At 35.5% G+C, this 16196-nt stretch overlaps 1 protein-coding gene across 1 annotated transcript; it reads right to left on the bottom strand.

The window, feature by feature from the left end:
• Positions 1-3103: 3103 nt before the first annotated feature.
• On the bottom strand, positions 3104-12044 carry emc9 (ER membrane protein complex subunit 9). The gene is made up of 6 exons (XM_067369516.1): positions 11885-12044; positions 6873-7067; positions 4411-4487; positions 4263-4332; positions 4070-4164; positions 3104-3985 (listed from the first exon to the last, which is right to left on the bottom strand). Exons 2-6 carry the CDS (start codon positions 7065-7067, stop codon positions 3805-3807), a joined length of 618 nt encoding a protein of 205 aa, XP_067225617.1. The 5' UTR covers positions 11885-12044; the 3' UTR covers positions 3104-3804.
• Positions 12045-16196: the final 4152 nt, after the last annotated feature.

Here is a 16196-nt window from a genome sequence, read left to right on the forward strand (position 1 = left end):
AAATATCTCTGATTTCATTTCTATTTATAGAAACTATTTTTCTGCAATTTTGAATTCTTTGAATAACTTTACTCATTCTAGGCCACTGGTCTGATCTTTATCAAATTTTGTAAACAGTAGCTAGGGACAGTGATGGCAATTTTGATTCATCAAAGCGTTGCAAAGATATAAGCAATTTAATCAAGTCTGCCATCACACATTTTTCACGAATTGAAATGTCTATATCTGCCGACCACAATGTTCAAACTTAGTGAATGGAGGACATACTCTTAAGTCACATAAAATTTGCACATATGAGGGCACTATGAATGATAATGTTGGTATTTGGTATTTTGGTCAAATTTATATTTGTCTGCTTTGAATGATATCCTAAAATATATATCATAGGTGGATATCATATAAATATCCTAATATGACAAGGAAACATATGAAAACATTGACTAGCCAGCTGCTAATCACATTTCAGTGGCAACAATGTCAAATTTCATTTGCCTACCATAACAAAAATGGACACATATTGGCGCTATAGGGAACTTGATAATAGGGAACTCTGCAGCAGTGCGTAATAGAATCCTTTTTTAAAGCAATAACAAGTTTCTATCTTTTTTATATTTATTATCTTTAAAATGTAAAATGTACATTTGTCAGATCTTTACAAAACTATTCACACATTAGCTCTACACATATATTTGTTAGATGTTGTTCATTATGACTGATATGCCTACATTGTGTGTGCAAGTCAAAACTTTGCATGTACAATGCCATTCTGAGGAAACATTCCACCTACACCTTTACTTGTCTATTTAATCTTTACTTTGTATTGTTACACTGCATTTGTGATTATTTGCTCCCCTGGAGGTTATTCCAGAAAGCAGGCTTAACTTGATAGTAACCCTGAATTCTGATTATATTAAAGGTGCCCTAGAACTTTTTTTAAAAAGATGTAATATAAGTGTAAGGTGTCCCCTGAATGTGTCTGTGAAGTTTCAGCTCAAAATACCCCATAGATTTTTTTTTAATTCATTTTTTTAACTGCCTATTTTGGGGCATAATTAGAAATGAGCCGATTCAGGGTGTGTGGCCCTTTAAATCCGGTGCTCCACGCCCCAAGAGCTCGCGCTTGCCTTAAACAACATAAAAAAAGTTCACACAGCTAATATAACCCTCAAAATGGATCTTTACAAAGTGTTCGTCATGCAGCATGTCTAATCGCGTAAGTACAGTGTTTATTTTGATGTTTACATTGATTCTGAATGAGTTTGAGGCTATGCTCCGTGGCTAACGGCTAATGCTACACTGTTGGAGAGATTTATAAAGAATGAAGTTGTGTTTATGAATTATACAGACTGCAAGTGTTTAATAATGAAAATAGCGACGGCTCTTGTCTCCTTGAATACAGTAAGAAACGATGGTAACTTTAACCACATTTAACAGTACATTAGCAACATGCTAACGAAACATTTGGAAAGACAATTTACAAATATCACTAAAAATATCATGTTATCATGAATCATGTCAGTTATTATTGCTCCATCTGCCATTTTTCGCTATTGTTCTTGCTTGCTTACCTAGTCTGATGATTCAGCTCTGCACAGATCCAGACGTTACTGCTGCCCTTGTCTAATGCCTTTCATAATGTTGGGAACATGAGCTGGCATATATAAATATTGGGGGCGTACACCACGACTGTTACGTAACAGTCGGTGATATGTTGAGATTCGCCTGTTCTTCAGAGGTCTTTTAAACAAATGAGATTTATATAATAAGGAGGAAACAATGGAGTTTGAGACTCACTGTATGTCTTTTCCATGTACTGAACTCTTGTTATTTAACTATGCCAAGGTAAATTCAATTTTTAAATCGAGGGCACCTTTAAACGGATTAAATTTAATATACAGTGTATATAATATACACTGCGCAGCCAAAAAAGAAAAAAAAAGTTACCATTTGTATTTAAATAGGGAAATACTTACATTTCTTCTAACTTTAATTAATGGAGTGTATAGCTTTTCATTTCTCAAAGGGGACCTATAATGCCCCTTTTACAAGATGTAACATTAGTCTCTGGTGTCCCAAGAAGTTTCTTAAAATACCCCACAGATCATTTATTATAGCTTGTCAAATTTGCCCTTATTTGGGTGTGAGCAAAACATGCCGTTTTTGTGTATGTCCCTTTAAATGCAAATGATCTGCTGCTCCCAGCCTCTTTTCCAGAAGAGGGCGGAGCTTTAAGTTGCTCAACAACAACAAAGCTGGAGAATCTCAAGCCTCCACGACAGTGTTCAGCCTTACATTGTTCAAACTGGAGTCGGACACTGATAGAGAGACTCAGGAAGAAGTTTTAAGCTTTTAAAACGCTTCTGACGTTTCTGAATGGTTAGTGGATAGGTGCTGTGGAGTTGATTCAACTCATACTCTAGAATGTGCCATTATGTTAATATTTTGTGCAAATCCAGCATTGAACTGACCCTCGTTTGTGAAGAGTCCGGCATAAAATGCCCGCATGGTAACAACACTCTACTAACACAGCCTCGCCCCCTTTGTTGCGCGTTGTCAGGGGCAGAGTTTATGAAAATTTTAGTTTTAGTGATGTCACTAACCCAAGAAGAAGCTTGTTGTAGTATTTAAACAGCGAATTCTTTAAAAGAGAATATTTCCCTTTGCATTGAATTTTGAGCGTCATAACATTGCAAATGTTGTTTATGCTCTAACAGCAACATTAAACATTTTAACTAAAGTTTAAAAAAAGTGAAATCATAATCAACCACCACGGAGGAAGACACATCATGGCCATTTTCCAGGATGACAAGGTCAAGATTCATCAGTCTCAAATTTTGCAGGTCTTTACAACATCTTGACTAAATTTTGATGCACCTCTTGATGGAAATAAATTTTGTGATGTTATTTCCATCAAGAGGTACATCATTTTTTGGTCAAGATACCTAGTGACATTCGTGACATGCAAGAGTTGAGCACTTTGCCAAGTCCACTTGCATCCCAAAGACTTTAAATGAATTTGAGCCTGATGAATCTTGATATCTTCATCCTGGAATATAGCACAAGTTCGCTTTCAATGTATGGACAAAAACACTGAGACAAGTCTCAAAATATTTTTTTTTATGTTCCACAGAAGAAAATCATACAGGTTTAAAAATGCAAACATCAGCAGTGCTGCTAAGGAAAAAGAACAGCAAATAAAAGCTCCAAACACACCAGAAGATTCTCATATTGTATGACACATTTAAATGAAATCACGCACTCATGCTGCTCTGAGCGTTTTGATTTGCACTCAGTTTTCTGTACGGAACCACTTGCCCATCTAAAGAGACTTGATTTATGTCATCAGTCATTAATACAATCACCTTCATTTAGTTAAATCTGAATATATAGACTATTCTACATTTTTCATTTCTTTCTTTTTTCTTTTTTTTCAGGTTTAGTCTGGATGTGTAAAAATAAAAACACATGAAGAACATTTTAGTTTTATTACAGAATTACTTGTTAAGATAAATCTATAAAAAAACAAAACAATAGCTTATTATTAAATGATAAAAGAAAGGAAATATGCTGGTTGTATAATGAGTCCACCTCAGTGTAAGTGTGTGTTTATTTTTAGGGTCAATGCACCAAACCATAATGAACAAAAGAAAATGATGTTTCTGCATATTTGGGACCGTTGTTTATATCACATGAATATGACAAAATGAAGCACGATACACAGAGTCAAACAATCTTAAAAACAGAATTTTGAGGCAACAGAGGGAAAAAAAAAACCTATGACATGAGCTGATTTAGTCTGTATAGTTAAACATTTCCATTGGCTGGGGAGACCAGCTCCATGATCTTGGCATTGAGTTTCTGATTGGTCCAATCTTTTGTGATGTCATCCAAATGGCTGTCAAAATCCACCAATAGTGCCTGATCACCAGAGCTGAACAGCTGATTAACTATGGAACAGGTTTCTTCCCACTGCCGAAGCATTATTCTAATAAAATAAACACGTCATTAATAGCTGCACAACAACATTCTCATCAAAAACAAAGCAGCACATTCTTTGTGATTCTCTTACGTGTGTTTGTCTTTGAGCGCCCAGCGGGCATCTTTCCGCTCATACATCACAATAGGAGGAACACGGCAGCCTGGAAACATCTTTTCTCCATCAATCTGAAACAAACATTATTCCAATTAAAAAAAAGGGCTTTTCCAAGTATCTTTTGTAACAAGGTGACATTTTCCATAAGTGAATTTCAAAAAGAAATGACCATAAGTAACACGGCATTGTTACACTGCTCAAAGATCTTCTCTGCAATCTTCAACGCACAGGGTGTGGGGCTGGAAAAACACAGTAAGAGAAAGTGAAATGCAGTGAAAAATAAGGAACTCAAGAAATAAGAAAAGATGAAGGAGTACCTGCTGTCTGACACACAAGCATTGGCCTGATAATATCCCACAATCCTTTGCTGTGTTTGTGCACACCAAACATCGACCTACAACAGGAAATATCATCATGAATCCTATTAAAGTAGCATATAAATGTTTTTACATTTACATTTATTTACTTAGCAAACCCTTTTATCCAAAGTTACTTACAAATGAGGAACACAACTGTGTCATGCTATTAATGGTGCTATAATATAGATCATTCTACAATGTTCTTCAGTTTTTTCAAACTGGGGTCTTTCAATTGAAAACAACTTTAAGATATTGGAATATTGGAAAATTTCTATATTGGATATTTCAGAAGAACATGTAATAATCTACTTAAACCTAAAGCATTAATTGAGATAATAATAAGCTTAATATATACAAAACCATAATTTATACATAACTTTCTATTAAGAATTGGCTGTTGTAAACTCTAACCCCCCCTCCATTTTCAGCTTATGAAAATAATACATCATAAAAGGTTCTTTACTGGCATCGATGGTTCCATGAAGAACCTTAACATCTGTGGAACCTTTCCATTGCACAAAAGGTTCTTAATAATGGAAAAAGGTTTTTTAGATTTTTTTTAAACTGTTTTTTACACTAAGAAAAAAAAGGTTCTTCTATGGCATCACTGTGAAACCCCCTTTTGGAACTTTTATTTTTTAAAAGTGTACTCATTTTTGTAATTCCTTTTTTTAGTGTTGTTTTTATAATATATAATAAAAAACCCTTTTTGTTTTCTGTGAAAGAAAAGATTCAGATTCTATTGTTTTAATCAAACTGACTGAACTTGATTTTAGCCAGACTATTTTTGAACAGTAAGTGAGACTGCATCCTTGGCCTTGTTTACACCTGGTATTAAGATGTGTTTTGGTCAATCAGATCACAAGTAGACGAGGCAAACACATTGCCTTTTACACCTTGTGTTTTAATCAGTCTCTTTTGTCCACTTTTAACCACTTCTGTCCTGATTTCTTCAAGTGGAGGGTCTATGGGCAGGAAAAGTTTGGAGTTTTTTTGGATCTAATGGATTAAATAAGCTCACGCAGTTTACATTTATTATACACGTGGTCCACAGAAAGCATCAGCCTTAGTCTCTGCTGACAGCCACAAGACCACAGCAAACACTGCAAGTGCGTGCTAATAATCAGGAATGGTGAGAGAACTGTGCTTGGTGCATTTTTTTGTCTTCAAACCAAACTTAGGTCTTCATCCAACAAAGTTTAAATCCATCTGGCCAGCACGCTTCCCATAATTTACACATTAAAGGATTAGTTCACTTTAAAATGAAAATTAACCCAAGCTTTACTCACCCTCAAGCCATTCTAGGTGTATATGACTTTTTTCTTTCTCATGAACACAATCAGAGCTATATAATAAGCTATACAATCCAAGCTTTATAATGGCAGTGAACATGAACAACAAGTATGAAGCTCAAGAAAGTGCATCCATCCATTATAAACGACCTCCACATGGCTCCGGGGGATAATAAAGGCCTTCTGAAGCAAAGTTATGCATTAGTGTAAGAAAACTATCCATATTTAACAAGTTATGAAGTAAAATATCTAGCTTCTGCCAGACTGCCTTCCATATTCAACTTACGAAGAAAGTTCAAACGACTCTCACAGTCAAGAAAGCGTCAAAATTTGCTCTAGCTGCCCTGCCAACAATGCTGTATTGTGAACGAAGATAAACAAAGGTCTTATGGGTGTAGAACGACATGAGGGTGACATTATTTTCATTTTTGGGTGAACTAACCTTTTAATTTTTATTTTTAGATATTTTACTTTATACCTTGTTAAATATGGATATTTTTCTTACACAAACGCTTCGCTTCACTTCACTTCAGAAGGCCTTTATTAACCTCCTGAAGCCATGTGGAGTACATTTATGATGGATGCACCTTCTTGAACTTTATACGCGTTGGTCCCGTTCACTGCCATTATAAAGCTTGGATGCATAAGGATATTTATTAATATAACTCTGATTGTTTTCATCAGAAAGAAGAAAGTCATATACACCTAGGACAGCTTGAGTGTGAGTAAAGCTTGGGGTAATTTTCATTTTAAAGTGAATTAATCCTTTAAGTCTGTAGGGCAGACAGTAGACGGTCTTTTGTGGCTGTTCGAATGCATTTGACCACATTAGCGTCTACAAAAGCAATCCGGTCTAACAGGCTTTTTTGACTACCTCTGGAAGTGGTCAAAAGTGGACAAGCTCAAAATGTTTTAGACCCTGTTTATCCAATAAAAAAAGAGGAAAGAAGCTCAAATATGTGTGTTTGCCGTTGTCATAGTGCATTTTTATGGGTTGCGTCTTACTTCAGACTTGACTGACAGACTTTTCTTTCCGACACTGCAAGCTTCATGCTTTTTAACTTTATCTCCACTTTTCTCTCGCCGTGCTAGCTTTCCACTGCCAACATTCATTAAAGCTGTAGTTACCTGTGTAAGAGCAAGTTGAGTGATTGGAGCCAAAGACAGGTGTGAGTGGAGCAGTGGCACACAGTCTGTGATACATAGAGCTCCCCCTGCTGAACTGGAGGACAACAGCAGGCCATTCACACTGCAGCGTGGAAACTGACTGGCATGTAGGTACATTTTGGCATAAGCCAGGCAGGACAACTCCACCTCCCCCATCTGAAAAAAAACCCAAAGGGGGAAAAAAAGAATGATTTTATCACTGTTTTGAAAAGAAGCCTCTTCCAAGCCTGCATTTATTTGATCAAAAATACAATAAAAATATGATATGATATTATGAAATACTACTACAATTTAAAATAACCATTTTCTATTTTAATATATTTCAAAATGTATTCCTGGGATGGCAAATCTCAATTTTTAGCAGCCATTACTCCAGTCATCAGTGTCACATGATTCTTCAGAAATCATTCTAATATGCTTATTTGTGACCCTGGACTGCAAAACCAGTCATAAGGGTACATTTTTTGAAATTCAGATTTATACATCATCTGAAAGCTGACTAAATAAGCTTTCCATTGATGTATGTATTGTATGTATTGCTAGGATAGGGCAATATTTGTTCGAGATATAACTTTTAGAATATCTGGAATCTGAGGGTGCAAAGAAATCAAAATGTTGAGAAAATCGTCTTTAAAGTTGTCCAAATGAAGTCTTTAGCAATGCATATCCACTCACAAAAATAATTTTTAATATATTTACGGTAGGAAATTTACAAAATATCCTCATGAAACATGATCTTTACTTAATATCCTAATGATTTTTGACAAAAAAGAAAAATCGATAATTTTGACCCATACAATGTATTGTTGGCTATTGCTACAAATATACCCATGAGACTTATGACTGGTTTTGTGGTCCAGGGTCACATCTGGTGTCAATTATTATATGTGCTCGGTTCTTAAAATTATAAAATTATAATCATATCCTCCTGAGACCCAGGGAAAAAAAAGTTTTGTGAATTTAGTTCTTTTTTTATTGTCATTACATTACTTGAAGCATAAGTAACAAATGGGGGGAAAAAAATCTTGAAAAAAGCTTCAGATGTGAATATTTTATTAATATTTTATTCATATGCATTGTCCACTGCATTGGACATCAGGTATGAATAGACATGTATAGGCAAAAACAATGGATATTTTTTTATTCAAAATTTTCTTTAACCAAACATTGTATAAAGATGATTCTCTTATGAAAAATATAACGGAATGATTTGATATATACGGTTTTACTTTATGCGATATATGTGTAAAAGCGGCTTTTCCCAGTCTATACAATGGATTGATATATTGTATCTAATTTGCATATTAACGTGTTCTTGGAGCAACGTAATGAAAAAAAAAGTGTAATAATGGGAGTAATAATTGGCAACATTTTCATAAGAATATCTAATATTTCATAGTAATATTGATAATTTATTTCCCTATTCACTTACTGCGTATCTCCCAAAATATCTGATTTACATGCTTTAACTCCTGGGGCCTGATGTATAAACGGTGCGTACGCACAAAATATGCGTACGCGTTTTTCTACGCACATATCGGGATTTATAAAAAATAAACTTGCCGTAAATAAGTGCGCACCGTAAGGATGCTCTTGACCGTGCGTACGCACTCTTTTAGAAGAGTATGTGTTTTGGCGACACCAACTGGCCCAAATAGCAATAACTATTTAAAATGAAAAACTTCTAAATTATCCTATTACATCACCCAATAAATCAAATTGCATCAACCTGAATTATCATTATCAGCATTCTTAACCAGGTGCAAATACTTTGAATTTACTAATTTTTTTTAATGAATGGGCTATAAAAAGGTATGTGCGTATATAACATATCATCATAATGGATGCTCCCCCCCAGGGGAGACAAAAGTGATATGAATTGAGATAGTAGATGTGCTACTTTCGATCACTTTTCCAGTGACACACTGTTTTAATGACAGCGAGGAGCGCTGGAAGCACAATAATTCCTCTTTAAACTAAACTGCAGATGTTATGACAAAATATTTTTTCGAGAATGACGATCAGTGATACACACTTAACTTGGATATTATGGAAGACACTGCTGGATTCGGTGGTCGAACGGTCCGTTGTCCAGTTTGAATAGGTCCAATAATATCTTACTGTAGAGCCACAGCCACAGCTGCAGGAGCTGTTCGTGTGAAGGATCTTCAAATAATTACCATTTGAAGGATATCATTTGAGGAAAACGGTAAGATTTGCATGTTTTCTTTTAAAAATACTTTGTCAGTGACGCGCCGTTTCAGACAATTGTATTTACACTGCAATAAATAAGTGCCTATAAATAATATCTTTTAGGAAGTTTATAGGCTATGTTCACCTTATCAGCAAAACTGCATAAATTTGATTTGAATTGTTTAAAACTATTAAAATACTATCTGGCCAGTGGAAATGAATGAATCATCTCTATTCTAAAACCTTTATCTGAAGTATTTTATACAATTTTGTTTTTATGGATATTTTGATATATTTATTCTAAAACAAAGAGGATATTGGATTATCTTTATCAACATAATGTGTGGCACAAATTGCATTTATAGTCCATATCTAATATTTTCCAATGTCTTGTACCTTTGACGGTGTTAACCGTGGATGTCACGTGGATGGGAATATTTTTAGGATGAAATCTACACAAAGTTTTATAAATGAGGCCCCTGGTGTCCACTACAGTAGATGTATAAAAATTGATGTCCTGTTTCGTAAGAGAAAGTCATATTCTGATTTGAAATAACATAACATAACATTTTCCTGAGATGTTGATTTATGACAAACAATTTGAAAATTATTCAGATTTAAATGATAATTACAAAATATTATTTTCCAGAAGAGTGCTAAATTTGATCATTCAATCAAGGTCAGTCATATTTAAAGACCAAGTTGTCATTGTGAAACTTCCAAACATTTGGTATCTCTTAAAGGAACACTCCACTTTTTTTGAAAATAGGCTAATTTTCCAACTCCCCTAGAGTTAAACAGTTGAGTTTTACCGTTTTCGAATCCATTCAGACGATCTCCGGTTCTGGCGGTACCACTTTTAGCATAGCTTAGCATAGTTCATTGAATCTGATTAGACCGTTAGCATCGCGCTTAAAAATCACCAAAGAGTTTCGATATTTTTCCTATTTAAAACTTGACTCTTCTGTAGTTAAATCGTGTACTAAGACCGACGGAAAATAAAAAGTTGCGATTTTCTAGGCTGATATGGCTAGGAACTATACTCTCACTCAGGCGTAATAATCAAGGAACTTTGCTGCCGTTCCATGGCTGCAGCAGTGCAATGATATTACGCAGCGCTCGTGAGCCCCTGCTTGCACAGGGAACGTGCCTTGCAACCATGGAGACGTTTGTGAGAGACGCTGTGTAATATCATTGCACTGCTGCAGCCATGATACGGCAGCAAAGTTCCTTGATTATTACGCTGGAATGAGAGTATAGTTCCTAGCCATATCAGCCTAGAATATCGCAACTTTTCATTTTCCGCCGGTCTTAGTACACGATGTAACTACAGAAGAGTCAAGTTTTAAATAGGAAAAATATCAAAACTCTTTGGTCATTTTTAAGCGCAATGCTAACGGTCTAATCAGATTCAATGAACTATGCTAAGCTATGCTAAAAGTGGTACCGCCAGAACCGGAGATCGGCTGAATGGATTCGAAAACGGTAAAACTCAACTGTTTAACTCTAGGGGAGTTGGAAAATTAGCCTATTTTCAAAAAAAGTGGAGTGTTCCTTTAAAAGCCCTGAATCTGGTCTTTACAGGACATCCAGACTTACACATACAGTGTCAGAGATATTCGCTAATAAATAACGTCCACTACAGTGGACAAAAGTCTGTGCTTGGGTCTCAGGATTATTACTATCAATGTTTTTGCTGCTTAATATTTTTGTGGAAACAGTGATATATTTTTTCAGGATTCTTCGCTGAACAAAGTTCAAAAGAACAGCATTTATTTGAAATACAAATCTTTTGTAATATTATAAATGTCACTTTTGATCAATTTAATGCATCCTTATTGAATAAGTGTTTTTTTGTTTTTGTATTTGTTTTTCAAATGGTACTGTATCACAGTTTTCACATAAATATTAAGCAGCACAACTGTTTCCAACTTTTATAATAATATGTTTCTTGAGCAAATTGCTGCCAAATCAGCACATAATGATTTCTGAAGGATCATGTGACACTGAAGACTGGAGTAAGGGCTGCTGAAAATTCAGCTTTGCCATCACAGGAATAAATTATTTTAAATAGTAATAATATTTTTCAAAATTGCTGATTTACAGTATTTTTAATCAAATAAATGCAGGCTTGGTTAGCTTAAATGACTTCTTTCAAAAACATTATAAAATATTAAAAATTACTCAAATTGACAGGTAGTGTATGTGTTGAACATTAGTTTAAATAAGGTGATTTTTTTGCCATTTCATTCTTCTGGAGTTTGTAAATAATTTTCACTTTCCTTTGGCGAAACTGTTTTCTCGTAGATTAACAATCATAACAACGCAAATAAATCTGAACAACTGCAAAAACGAGGCCTTTTTTTGTGTGGTGTTTGCATGTTCACTATGTTGATGTGGGTTTTATTCCAGGTGCTCCGGTTTTACCCATAGACTGGTTTTACCCCACAATTCAAAGACATAAAGGACAGAAGAACAGGTGCATTGAAGATGTCCAGCAATTTGCTCATGGGTATGAGTGTGTGTCACTCTTTGTTTGGAAGATGGATGGGAAAATGCAAAGTAACAGAAAACATACGAGGATCAACCGAATCACAACAAACTGCCAACTAAAATCAGTCTAACGTTAGGTCGGATACTTTCTAGATTTTGATATTGCAATCCTCACAATCTATGGCCAGCTAAGGTTCATGGTAATAATAATCCAATGAATGTACATATCAATTGTTAGTCACAGCGGCTTTATTCTTCATGTAAAAGCCACAGAAGAATACACTTACCTTTGTGTTGTTGTCCCTTTTGCAGTAGTAAATATGAAATACCAATAATTAAACGAAACAGATTAAAACAAAATTTTTTGACTGTTCACTTCATAAGGACATAAGGAAGCAAACGGACATTGAGAATAACTGCAGCGTCCTTTTCTTCTTCGTGGCGTCATTGTCATTCTTTTGCACATGTCGCGCATTACTGCCGCCTGCAGGTCGAATATCAATACCTTGTTTTGGCGTCAACATATATGATGTTGTTTAGTGTAGACTTGTGTACAGCATGTGTGTACCCTTACAGAAGTAGCTTAAAGGGTTAGTTCACCCAAAAATGAAAATTCTGTCATTTATTACTTACCCTCATGCCGTTCCACACCCGTAAGACCTCCGTTAATCTTCGGAACACGAGATATTTTTGTTGAAATCCTATGGCTCAGTGAGGCCTCCATAGCCAGCAATGACATTTCCTCTCTCAAGATCCATTAATGTCCTAAAAACATATTTAAATCAGTTCATATGAGTACAGCGGTTCAATATTAATATTATAAAGCGACGAGAATATTTTTGGTGCGCCAAAAAAACCCAAAATAACGACTTCTTTAGTGATGGCCGATTTCAAAACACTGATTCAGGAAGCTTCGGAGTGTTATGAATCTTCTGTGTCAAATCATGATTCGGATCGCGTGTTAAACCGCCAAACTGCTGAAATCACGTGACTTTGGTGCTCCGAACCGCTGATTCGACACGCTGATTCATTATGCTCCGAAGCTTCCTGAAGCAGTGTTTACAGTGGGTGGAATGGTGCGCTGTGATTGGTTGCGCGGATATATATCGCGTTCTGCAGAAAAAGGAGATTGGCGTTTGTCGCGTTTTGAAAAGAAAGGGAGAAAAAATGACAGAATAACACAACGAATGTCGCATTTTGTGCAAAATTAATAAATTACTTTTCAATACCGACCATATACAATACTGATTTTGGCGGAAACTCCGTTTATCGCGTTTTGGAACCAAACTCTTCATTTATTCTCATTGATTTATTAGCCTACGTCTCTTTATGGCATCTTCTGAACATCTGATATTGACATCCAAGGGATCTCTGTACAAGGTTAAAAACTAGTTTATATGTGGTTATTGTGAACGTATTTTCAACGTCTTATTATAAGGTGTCATTTAAATATCATTTATACTGTTTCTGGACCAAATACTCTCAGGATGCATTCAAATAAAACTCACATTTATTTCATGTAATTTCCATTTGTAATTGAAAAGAAACTTACAGACACTGTGTGTTTGTCAGAAAATCATGAAAACAAAAGAAACTTGGTAACACTTTACAATACGGGTGCACTAATATGCATTAATTCATGCTTAACTAATGTACAGATAATCATGTGTTAATGTATGACTCATGAAGAACTAAACCATTAATTAATGATTACTGCATCAGCAACTAATAAAGAGTCTGATTAATAGATTAAGTAATATATGAATTGTTATTAACTAAATTTGTCATAATGTATTAATTCCTTAATAACAAATTTTATTAACTAATAGTGTAAATTAATATGTGAATTACTACAATGGTTTAAAGCCAGGTACTTCAACTTCAAATTGTCTTTGCTAATGATCTGCAAATGTATCATGTTATGACTTTACTTGTTGAGGCACATGACTATTAACTAATTGTTAAGTAATATGTCAATACGGTTTTGACATCCACACTAAGCCATGGATTTCAACTTCCAATCATCTACATCTGTGATTCCACTGTACCAGATGAACCACTGCATCCAGAACCTTGTTGCTCATGGCACAGGAATATGTCAGGTTAAGCTTGAGGTCAACAATTCAAAGGCAGAACACTGAGAACATGCAGCTGGGCACTGCTATTTCGTAACACTGTGTCAAGTCCGGACAAAGACAATAGAACCCATTATAATCAGTGATAGTGATGCTACACTGGATGCGGGACAACGCTACATGGCACAACAAAATGCTACTTCTGTTATGAAGGACAAATGGGCTTGAATTTTCATTTTTGGGTGAGCTAACCCTTTAAAGAACGCGACACACACATCTCCTGGACATCCTGTAGAATTCAACGAACCAGATGACGACTTTGAAAATCCTGAAGTGTTTCCAGCTAAGTGTGCCATATGCATCAGACATTCATCCAACGGTCTGTGGGCGTGACGTTTGAGGCTGAGACTAAGGCTGCCTCGCTGCCCTATCAGGCAATGACTTTGCAGGCAGCGTAGGGTTGGAGGTACCTCATGAAACTGATTTCGGACAGACATCTGAGGCAGCATAAAGGTTTAATGATCTACAGCAAAATAGCGCGTGCTGTGATGATAACTAAGCAAAATTTAAGTACTACAATAGTAATTTCTTGCTAGAAATGACATCAAAAGTGGAAAACAATGGTCAAAAACATACATTAACACACAAACTGACCACCAACCGCAACTTTCAAATGCCATCTTTATTTTTTAGCTCAACTGTCACACGATGGAAAGCACAGAATTGTGGGATATCAAAGGCAGCGAAAGACACATACTGCCTTCAAAAATCGATCAGATGAAGGCATCTCATGAGACAGGAAGTGTAGCTAACTTTGGATTTGGACGTGCCTTGATGCTCCTACCTTGGAATGTGTCCTCCAAAGGCAGCATTTTTAAGTTATGAATTACTTAAGAATGGGTCATCGAATCATTGATTCACCTAATTCATTAATAATCGGTGACTCATTTAAGAACTAAACACTGCTGTGTGTTGCTGGTTGATGCAACCTTTCTGCTGGGTTTGGAGCTATTTTTTGTTGGCAAAATAGAGCAAAAATAGTCAAAACTGACAACGTTGTATCTAAAAATTGTCAATTCATTTAATCAGCTTGTTGTTTATTGAACTGTTGTATAAATTTAAATATCACATTTTGCAAATGTGCTGATATTCAAGAAAATAGATTGTGTGGTATTGCTAAATATATTATGTTATAAACACAAAATAAAAGAATTAATAAAAGGGCAAATCATATCTTGAATTTTGGGGGCATTTCCGACCTTGCATGATGCTATTTTATGTCAACACCACCTATTTTGCTTGCTATTAAGTTTAATGGAGGGCTACTTGTCTGTTCTGCAGAGCGCTGTGGTGGATTTAACAAGGGGTGTCGGATAGTGGAGGCTCTCTTGTGGTCTCGCAGAATTATTAAGAATAAGTTATCGAAACACACTGAGAATTGATTAAGAATTAATGTCATGGGCCAAATTTAGACAAAAATCAAATATAAAATAAAATGTCTTGCAAAAAGGGCACTCATCTACTCAGAGACCAAAAGGGCAGGTGCTTGAGCACTTGTGGTCTCTCTGTGTCTGATCCACAGCCACTCAATTCATTATTTAAATGTGTGATAATACCACTACATGCAGTAAATGTGATGACACTTAACTGAAGGTATTCCAGTCACAGACATTGTAAAATATTTGGGTATTTATTTAACAAATAATTTAGCAGCTAGACAACAGCTTGATTTTTCCATCTGGATTAAGAAAAGCAGTGATTTCCAATAGCAGAAGAGATGGTGTACTGTCATGATCACCAGTTGGAGTGCCCTATTTAGCCTCCCATAACCCACTTCCTGGACTCATTATCACATCATTGCACCCAGCTGTCTTGTATTATGTTATTAGTGTCTGTCTATTTATACTGAGTTTGTTTCTGCTTTTGTTATGGAAGTTTCGTTTATGGTCACTGGATTCACTGTTTGTTTTTCTTGTTTTGTGTGGACTGTTTTTGGATTTTGGACTCTCGCCTGTATGGACTACGTTTTTGGATTGCTCTATTAAAGCTGCATTTGGATCTAACCTTCTTGTCTCTGTGCCATCCGTGACAGTGTTTTTTTTTTTTTATGTCTAATCATATCTTTAATAAAATTGGAGGCCTCCCTTTTATATGAAAATGTAACTATATGGCTACATTATCTAATTTTCATCAGCAGGCTTTTCCAGCCTGGAAGTTGGGTTACATCCACAATTTTTAACCAAACAGAAAATGTTCCTTTTGTGGAATATCTCTCACAAATATTTGATTCAGCTCTGTTTTTAATAACATGATATTGATCTGCAACCCATTTTCAAGGTTGAGGACTATGAGTTATAAATAGAGTGTCAAAGAATTTAGGAGAGCAAATTTGTCTGAGTAGCACATTTACATTTATGCATTTTGCAGACACTTATCCAAAGCAATTCACAGACTTTAGAGTAACAAGTAATTCACAACAGAGCCAGCAATAACAGTCATTGTATACAAGTCAGGTTTATTAGAA

Source organism: Chanodichthys erythropterus, chromosome 19, assembly GCF_024489055.1.
Source record: "Chanodichthys erythropterus isolate Z2021 chromosome 19, ASM2448905v1, whole genome shotgun sequence".
Classification (NCBI taxonomy): Eukaryota; Metazoa; Chordata; class Actinopteri; order Cypriniformes; family Xenocyprididae; genus Chanodichthys; species Chanodichthys erythropterus.

Bases quoted from the DNA above. Each gene is read 5' to 3' on its own strand.
- emc9 (XM_067369516.1), bottom strand. From the start codon at position 7,067: ATGGGGGAGGTGGAGTTGTCCTGCCTGGCTTATGCCAAAATGTACCTA. The intron at 4,488-6,872 runs GTAACTACAGCT...TTCCTGTTGTAG, and splicing joins CTCAACTTGCTCTTACACAG to GTCGATGTTTGGTGTGCACA. The intron at 4,333-4,410 runs GTACTCCTTCAT...GTGTTTTTCCAG, and splicing joins GCTTGTGTGTCAGACAGCAG to CCCCACACCCTGTGCGTTGA.